Below are 10,113 nucleotides of genomic sequence, written 5' to 3'. Positions count from 1 at the left end.
TGCTGCTGCTGCAGGCCATTTGTAATGACAAGGCAGGGCTGACCCAGGTCCAGTGTAAATGGTGCAGACCCTGGTCCGACCCAGGTCGAAGTGCTGTGTAAATGCAGTATAAAGCAGGGTCAGACCCTGGAAACTCCAGCGTTCAAAGACCAGGGTCGGACCAGGGTTTTTGGTGTAAAAGGGGTATTAGAGAGGGCTTTGTTACTTTTTTCCCACATGTGTTTTCCACCATTATTTTGTAAACTTGTGTGTTTTTTATTTAGGTGACATCATTAACGTTGTTTGTTACACATTATCCTCCATTATGTGAACTGGAACGCGCTACCCGTCTTTTGTTGGGAACTACCATATGGCTTTTTTTCTTGATGAAGAACAGGGGACAGAAAACGGTATGATGGCAAGCAGACAATGAAAATGTCTTCTCATTACTTGTTGGTTAACCTTTCATTTCACGTTATTTATGTTTCTATAATGTATGATTACATTTACATTTTCTTTACACAAGGGAAAATTTGCCCATGCATATTATAAATGTGAGTGATTTAGGGCATGTTCATTGTGGATGATGCTGTGGTAGCACCGCATGTTGTTAAATAGTAAGCTTCCGTGTCAGGGCTACATGAACTTGTGTTTATCGGTTTATACAAACTGGAAGCTATTGTCAGAAGTAAAATTGTGGCCTCTGGAATCTAAATGCCACATGCACACATACAGTATTTGCTCCTAATTATATGTGAGGTTCAAAATGGCTGGTCCTGTCAGGTGACAGATTTTTTTTATGTTGAGGTGTTTTAGGTTGGGAAGTTTTGGATTGATAATTGTCATACATAACTAACTGAATTCCACTTGTGTTCTTCATTTTATCCCCACATCTAATAATATGCTGAAGTTTTACTGGGCAACAGATATTTTAAATACAATTCTAGGCATGAAATGGTGCATTTACTAGGGTGTTCTCTGGCTTATGGGCAGCAAAAATGAATTATACTTGTCCTCGGAGATGCTGGATCGCGGACTTTTCTCTGTACGGTCCATGTGACATCTTTCCCATATTCCAGACATTATTAATGTAGAAAAAGTGCATTTCCTGCTCCACTTCCTGCTCCACTTGTAAAAAATTAAACACTATATTAAACATTTGAATATTTTTAACACCTAACAAATATCACTTAAAAACTATATGCACATAAATGAATGGAGTAAATACAGAGCATTACTTAACGACTCTCTGCAACTGACACTCCTATGCAGATTCCTTTAGCTTCCCTTACTCTTAACATTACAGTATGATTGCGAGTGCCTGAGAGTCATGACACTGGGTTAATAATATTTTTAAGTGAGAAGTATTTGGGGGGTGCTGGTGCTCTGGGGTTGGATGATAAATATGGATTGTCCAATGTCAATGGTGTAAAGTCTATGGCTGGCAGCGATAACTGTGGGCTGGGTGTTGAGGATGCTGTTCAATGTGGTTAAATGCAGTGGGTGATGTGGAACAACAGTGTCCCACGGAGAAGGTTGTTCAGTTTCTACATTATTTTGTCAATTTGTAAAAGTGAAAAATAAACTGTGCTTTTTACATAGCACTAGTCTCTGGCCCCCTTTCTCAACTCATCCCTCCAGCCCCCTCACCTCCACTCACGGACCAATTCATGGCAATGCATGCTGAACCATCATTACCTCAGGGTAAGTTGCTACGGTACTCTTTACCTAGAACGGCGCCCAAGATTTTGATCTTGGGCATCGCAAGGTAAAAAATTGCGTCGGTCGCATGCGATGCGACCAACGCGATTACCGCGATTTCACATAGGGAACAATGTTAAATGGCCCAATTGACCCGATTTTACATAGGGAACAATGTTAAATGGCCCACAGAGGCCAAATAGCCACCCTCAAGTGTGAAATGGCCCCCCAATTGTTAACGCCACCCCACGATCAACGTCAACCCGAAGCGTGGCGAGCGGCGGTACGCGTCCTCCGACCTTTTCATACCCCCACTATCCACGTCGGAGTGGAGTTGAGAATAGAAAGTGTGGCGAGCGCAACGAGCCACCGAGCCCGAAGCGTGGCAAGGGGACGCGATACCTTCACAGGTATCCGCGTCCCCTCACGGGCTCCACAGGTATCCACGTCACCTCGCGGGGCTCGCTGCGCTCGCCACACTTTCTATTCTCAACTCCACGCCGACGTGGATAGTGGGGGTATGAAAAGGTCGTAGGACGCATACCGCCGCCCATCGCAGGCTCGCCACGCTTCGGGTTGACGTTGATCGTGGGGTGGCGTTAACAATTGGGGGGCCATTTCACACTTGAGGGTGGCTATTTGGCCTCTGTGGGCCATTTAACATTGTTCCCTATGTAAAATCGGGTCAATTGGGCCATTTAACATTGTTCCCTATGTGAAATCGCGGTAATCGCGTCGGTCGCATCGCATGCGATTTTTGGTCGCATGCGATGCGACCGACGCGATTTACATTTTAACACGTATTTCTATGTGAAATCGCGGGCATCGCATCGGTCGCATCGCATGCCATTATAATGGCATGCGATGCCCGCGATGGGCGCCGTTCTAGGTAAAGAGTACCGTTACTACTATTGTTACTTTACCACCTTTACTCATATTGACACATGCCCTTACACCTGAGGTACGGATATCTAACCCAGAAGCAAGGGAACCACACCACTGTATGCCCAGCCTCAAGTTTCCCTGAGACTGAGCAACCTTCTCCGTGGGACACTGGCATTCCACATCACTCACTGCATTTACCACATTGAGCACCCATCCCAGAGTTATCGCTGCCAGCCATAGTCTTTACACCCATTGACATTGGACAATCCATATTCATCATCCAACCCCAGAGCGCCAGCACCCCCCAAATTATTTTCAGCTATGTACAAGGGGGACCAGGACTCCCCCTACCGGTGCGGGCTGCTAAGTGTTCACTTTTCCTACTCCGAGCGCTGTGTAATCACCATTTACCTATCATCAATAAGTATTTTTAAAACTATTCTTGAATTGTGTTAATACAGTGTTCCTGATATAAATTGCTATTTGCTGTGTATAGTTTTGGCCCCATAATTGTGTGTATAAAATTGCATTAACGGTACTTGTTTAGTTTCACGGCGCCCGATATATCAGATGCGATATTGGCCGATATATCGGATGTGATATCGGCCGATATATATCGATCCCTTGCGATGTTTGACCTGTTCATAACCCCACTATCCACTACGCAAGGAATTGATTTTATATAGTGTGGCGAGCGCAGCGAGCGGACGTGGATAACTGAGCTCGCCACACTATATAAAATCAACTCCATGCGTAGTGGATAGTGGGGTTATGAACAGGTCAAAAATCGCATCGTATCGCATCGATATATCGGTCGATATCGCATCCGATATATCGGGTGCCGTGAAACTAAACAAGTACCGCATTAACAAAAGTTTATTCTTATCATTTAACTACTGTGGAAGTTAGTTTTCTGTTATGCCTGTAGGATTACGCTTGCATTATTCTCTTTCATTCAACATCCATAGAGTCTGAAGCTGCACATAAGCCGGAGAATATTACGTTTTTATATGAGATAACTCGAGGAGTCGCTGCAAGGAGTTATGGATTGAATGTTGCGCAACTGGCAGACATCCCAGAGGAAGTTTTAAGGAAAGCAGCTTGTAAATCTAAAGAGCTGGAGGGGCTGGTGGATGTAAAAAGGTAAGCATAAGATGTTTCTACAGACTAGTAAATCAATTCTATCAGCAAAGATCCTGGATCTTTCCAGACACAATCACAATACATTCAACAAAAGTATTCAGAAGGCTCTTACATTTATTTTTGTGGATTATCATAATATTCTTTTTCACTACACCTGCAGAGCTCATTGTAGTAAAGGGACAGAATTCTTGTTGCAATGTATGCAAGCTGATAACAGATAAACTTCTCAAAGGCCTGTCACGAGAGGTTATAAATAATTATGTTGGGTACACACTGGACAGTATATAGTCTATTCTATCATTTAGAGATCAGTAGGTATGTACATACGATATGTCTGCAAGAAACGTCATCCAGACCTATCGCGTCAGCCCTGCAGCACAGTCAGAACCCAATATATCTCCGTATATAAACAGTATCAGTAGATCTGGCTGCAGGGACTGACAGGGACATAACATCTCAGCTAGGCGGGTAAATTCTAATTTCCACCCAACTGTGACATCAGCTGAGGTGCCCATACACTGTCTGATTTAGAACGATTTAGCCAGATCCAGGCGGATCTGCCCGAGAAATCAGCCCAAATTGGATGTGTTTGACACCTCATTCGATCCAATGCGCGTCCTGTGTGCATCAGGTCGGACCCTACAGCATACTTGCCTACTTTTGAAAAGTAGAGGGGGAAGCTTAATACAGCTGTCCCTCAGTGTGCTAGCACATGTATGTAAGCATGGTAACAACGGGGTGATGTGCTGCTTGAGGCGGGGTTACATGCTACTTGGGGCGAGACCTCGTGCTGTGTTCTTCCCACAGGACTACCAGCCATCCTTTCAAGCCCCGTCCCTGTTTATTCTAAACTTGCGCATGCACAATCCACATTGTAAGAGGGGGCAGCTTTGGGGAATACTGGTGTTGTGCTTCAATCTGCAGGGCAGCGGGGGACTTGGGCTAAAAGTGGGAGGCATGTCTGCCCCCCATATTACACAACACCATAGTACATTATAATACCCAATACACACACAGCACACAACAGCACATTATACAACCCTTCTTCCCCCCCCCCCCCCCCCCCCAGATTAATTCCAGTCCCTAATAGTACTCTCTGCTCCATCTGGTGGTGTTTTATAAAGATCGTACCCTGCATATCATGCTTAGTGTACAATGTGCGGCTGGTGATTGAAGTACTGCTAAGGAAGAGTCACTAGATACCTTTTCAGACCTCCCTGCAACCAGCCAACCTTCCATCCTCTCCTTCTGAGTCATATATGTGTAGCATCAGGAGTGGGGTCCTTGAGGAGTACTGAAGCAGGTTGTTGCTCATGGAAGAGGATACTGTTACATTTCTGATCTTGTCCTGATCTTAAGCAGTGTTGGCAGTCAGGGGTGTTGATGAAGAGGCTAAAAATAACAAAGGTTTTTGTGGTTAATGCCTTTTAGAAACTGGTGAAGAGCATTATGTTTGACTAAAAATCATATTACAAAAACTAGCCAGATATATGAGGCTTTCAACAATATCCTGTTTCTTTTTGGGAAAGTTTTTGTAGTTTTTGTTCCACCAGTGATTTTCTAGTCAATTCTAAGTAGAAAGGGAGGCCTCGACCACTTGATCAAGCTCTGCTTATAGGAAATAATTAAGAAGCAATGCTAGATAATGTAATAATACGTATAAACTGGTGGAAAAAGTTGCTACAGATAAGTGGAAAGTTGTTGAAAATTTAACTAAATGTATTGGATAATAGTGTTTAGAGGTTACCAGGGACGTGTAATAAAAATAAAAAGAAGATACTTATGACACACATCATGTGTCTTAAGTAGATGCTTTGTATTATTATAATAATTTTTATTCCATTTTTTAAAATTAATTTAGGAGAGGCACCAAGTGCAGTGCCTCCCGCTATCTATAGTACAGAAACAGGGGGCAGGGCTGTGCACCGGGCTGCAAAAGCCCATTTAAAAAAGGTGTAGAAGTGTAACCTATAGAAGAGCCTCGATGACAGGGACCTGCTTTCTGCCTGTATGAAAGCACGCTCCTGTTACTGAGGCATAAGTGTTTGGGCACAGTGGCAGTGCCTCAGTGACAGGGGTGTGCTTTTGTATAGGCAGAAAGCACATCCCTGACTATCACTGAGGCACTGAGGTGTGGGGGCAGAGCCAGCTCACCAGCTCCCCCTGGTCTGGCCCGCACTGTTCTCTTCTTTCGTGTATGGATCTCTCTTCTGCCTCCTGCCCGGTGCTCTCTATCTGTCTCAGTGTGCCTCTTCCAGGACACTCCGAGCACTGCTGCCAGTCTCTGTGATGCTTGGATATCCAGGTGCCTGTGCTAAACAATGCTGTGTGTGTGGCGTTTGTGGAGAATGGGCCACAAACGCCACACAATCGGTCAAATGTACTAGCACCTGAGTTCAGTTGCTGTGCAGGATGCCGGCTGAACTCAGAGGTTCTTTTAAAGAGGTAGACATTTGCAAGGCAAATCCATGCCTATTAAATGATTGCCCATTTCAAAAAAACCTCAGAGTTCAGCCGGCATCCTGCACAGCCACTGAACTCAGAGGCTAGTACATTTGGCCACATGTTGTTGTTTCTTTAAGTGAAAGAGTTATGTGGGCAGACCCCATGGCGGCTTGGTGGAGACAGTGATGACGGGGTCTGTGGTGAGCACTGGGTCCAGGTTGCTGACAGGAAGGAGCTGCTCTGCCGCTTATGCAGGCGGCAGCTCCCGCACCTATCTGTCAGTGCAGAAACAACCCAGACCCAACACTCCCCACAGAGACCATCAGCACTGGCTCCACCAGGCGAGTGCCTCACCAACCACTAACCTCACTGCACGCCACTGACAGTCATTAACATGTACAACATTGCTAAAGGCGTTCCAATGGTTATAGAAAACTCCAGTTTTTGGCGGGAATGTCCTTATCGGCTTCTTGCACATGTTGTCACTCCCCTTAGGTGGATTTATATCATTCGTTATAGTATTCGTTTTTAAGAAATCTGATCCAGATTTAGGCATAAGGTTTTCAATTGAATGGAATAGCAACTCCTTACCATTTTCTCCTAGACTGATTCAATTTTATGTTAAAATTTTATAAAATTTTATGTTTGAGAGTTGTTTTTAACTTATTTTGAATTCAGTAAAAAAATTTGGAATGCGTGGAAACGTTTAATATCGAGTATTAAAGATACTGTGATGTGTACGGCGAGAGTACCGGTACGCTATACCAGAATAAAGATACCTTGATGCGCTTATAACAATTTATTTAAGAGGTTTAAAGATACCTTTCTATGTGTTCATATGAACCTCTTGGAGTAAGTTGGGGTATGCCTATCTCCTGGATGTCCATGTTTAAGTCAGAGAATTCAGTATAGCCAGATTGCACAATAGTGGTTTTTTTTCTCTCTATCGTTTTGTATACATCCGATGAAATTGAGGATCATTAACCAGGAAGAAGAAGAATCTAAGCAATCCGATTAATAGATTCTGTATAATTATATTTGGAGATACCCTAATGGTATTCTGGATGCAAGTTAGAAAGTTTGCCCTGGAATATTTGGTGAATAATTTTCTGTACACTGGCATTTGGGCGATATCCTGAATAGTTCCTGAGGGTCAGTGTGTGTCCTGAGGGTCAGTGTGTGTCCTGAGGGTCATTGTATGGAGAGAGGCTGTAGAACACCCTTGTTGATTATGTAGTGTAGACATAGATTGATGCAACAATTATTTCAAAATAAACTTTAGCATGTTTTGAACATGGATTGGATCAAAGCCATATTGCCAAAAGTTAAGAAACCTGGGAAAGCTACATCAGGACTTTGAGTCTAGATATTAGACATCAAATTCATGACTCTCTGAAACAAACATACAGTATTGGTAAGGTAAATTGTGGGGGACTCCCAGATAGACATAGTCCCTTGGAGTAAAATTTCAGGAGGTTGTTGCCTTGCTCCCCTCCACTATTTAAAATAGAATACGCGATTGTTGATAAGAGATAGTGGGGCAGATGTATTAAGCTTTAACAAGAGATAAATCCAAGGGTGATAAGGAGAGATAAACGTCCAGCCAATCACCTGCTAACTGCCATGTTAAAGCCTATGTTTGAAAAAAGTCAGTAAGGAGCTGATTGGCTGGACGTTTATCTCTCCTTATCACCCTTGCATTTATCTCTTGTTACGGCTTAATACATCTGCCCCATTGGGGGGTATTCAAACCCCCAATCCCGACTGTCTGTACATCCCAACAGTCGGGACCTTGGCCCATTTTGGGTCCACTCTCCAGTTTAACGGCAGGCGGGATTCAATGTCCCACCTGTCAGTCGGCGAAAAGGGGGCATGTCTACAAAAACAGCCGTGGATTGTCGAGATCCGGACGTGATCTTGACAATCAATGGCCGGTTTGGCAAAATGGGCAGGACTGCTTTTAAAGTCAGGTCCATCCAGTCAAGCTGCCTCTTCAATGCTGTCGGAAACTACAGCATTGAATAGGCGTCCGCTGCTATTTCCCATTTCGGAAATAGCGGCGGGTATTAAATATCCCCCCCATATTGTTGTTGCTGAGTCAAGAATAGAGTCTTTTCAATGCAAATGACAATATGGAAATGAGTTGGGATGTTGGAAGGTAAGGATATCAGAGGAAAAGCTAAGAGTACAGAAACAGGCAGGAATTCAACATTTGCATTATACAGACTTCTAAAGACAGGGACACGAGTGAAGGGAACCTGTGAAAACCTCTGAATATGCCGCATGGCAAAAGTAATACATGCCTACCTCCTTGTCACCACCCATGTCTGGAGTGTAGAAGCAATGAAGACCACTATTTGAGAGGGCCACAGGTGAGGCAGCGTCACATTATGTGAGCTGTGTCTTTGTTGTTGCCCGAAGGCTGAAGTTTTGGGAAAAGGATGATGGCGGTTTGTTAGTTGCAGATAGAGTGCGTCCCGTGAGGCACATTTATAGACTCCCAGGCGATGTACTGTATTGAGTGTTTACTTATTTGTAAAAGCCTTGTCTCTGCAGCAAGTAAATTATATTCAATTTAGAATTTATAGACTTCAGCTGCATAAAAATTAGTGTTTAAAGAGTGGCGGTTAATGTGCACATTTTTTAGAATGTACACTATTGATTTGATTTTAGTCTTTACAGTAAAATTGCATCCATATGTAATAATGTAATAAATATACACTCTCTTTGTTATCAGAAAGAAGATGAAAACCTTTCAAATGGCTTGGAATTGGGATGTTCATAGTTCTAAGGAACTCCAGGAATTATTCAACCCTGAGAGTATCATCTGAACATTCCTCCTGGTGCTCGAAAGCCAATTTACCAAAGTCATTGGGTGGAGAATTTCTTATCCTCTGGGGATGCACCTAATCCATATTGTATGATTCTTTTGCAATGGAATTCCTTCCCCTTCTATGTATGTACAAATGACCCATGAGGGAGACAGACGATAACACCGTGTTGTTTTAGCGACTTGAAACGATTAATGCAAAGTAAAACTTACCTCAGACTCAGCAATTGCATTATGTTGGCTGAATTGCAGATTGCCTTCAGCTAAAAACCTTCATATTTGGGGCATTTCTAGATTTTGTGCAACCCTAGTAATGTTTAATTGTAATCATGAAATCTCTAGTCTAATTACATTTTTGTTTTTAAACGACATTGGTCTAAATGTATTTTCTTTTCAGACAGTGGCGTACTCATGACTAGGTAATTTCAGTGTTGTCCTCTCACACGTGTGCGTAGTTTTTGCTTTAGGCGTAACATTTATGCAACATGATTAAATTAGTGTTAAGGCCCGATGGAGAACTTTTCCTCACAGTCGTAGGATCTGCCATAAAAACTTTGCTTTGAAAGGCATCTTCTGGAGTTTATTGTGCGGAAAACTCCCATACATTGCACATTTTACGTGGCCTGTATGGTTTAGCGAGCGATAACCCTGCACCCGGGAAAGGCAGTTATATTGAATAGCTGCGAGTATGAAACCTGGGGGTATGATTCCTGGGGCTATTCCTGGCGGCAAACTATGCAACTACAAGTTGAGTATCCCTTATCCGAAATGCTTGGGACCACGATCATTTTCAATAAGGAATTTTTTTTCCGATTTTGGAATATATTTTTTTCCCAATACTTACCTGGTCCCCTGGTGGTGCCCCAATGGTCCCCTGACGTCTATGGTGTTCCATCGCGGCCTTCAGGATCCTCTTCAGTGGCATCTCTGGTCCCAGAGGTGCATTGTGCAAGTGGGCGGGAATGCCGCACGGACCAGAGATGCCGCTGAAGAGGATCCCGGAGGCCGCCATAGTCATTGGGGGACGAGATAAGTATGAAAAAAAGGGGTGGGGGGACTAGGTATACTGACAAACCACGTTTTTCGGAATATCTCAGTTTTTGTAATACATGGATAAGGGAGACCTGACC

The 10,113-nt window shown here is 43.5% G+C and overlaps 1 protein-coding gene across 1 annotated transcript in view; it reads left to right on the top strand.

Annotated features, from left to right (window-relative positions):
• Nucleotides 1-9,352, top strand: part of MSH3 (mutS homolog 3) — a 192,110-nt gene extending 182,758 nt beyond the window's left edge. Inside the window, 4 exon segments of the mRNA XM_083151861.1 lie at nucleotides 264-318; nucleotides 321-389; nucleotides 3,534-3,708; nucleotides 8,891-9,352. Coding sequence (XP_083007987.1) covers nucleotides 264-318; nucleotides 321-389; nucleotides 3,534-3,708; nucleotides 8,891-8,984 — 393 coding nt within the window. The 3' untranslated portion in view covers nucleotides 8,985-9,352.
• The last annotated feature ends 761 nt before the right edge of the window (nucleotides 9,353-10,113 follow it).

Source organism: Crinia signifera, chromosome 1, assembly GCF_055691185.1.
Source record: "Crinia signifera chromosome 1, ASM5569118v1, whole genome shotgun sequence".
Lineage (NCBI taxonomy): Eukaryota > Metazoa > Chordata > Amphibia > Anura > Myobatrachidae > Crinia > Crinia signifera.
Note: the sequence above shows the minus strand (reverse complement) of the source record. Positions and strands in the feature narration are given on the sequence as shown.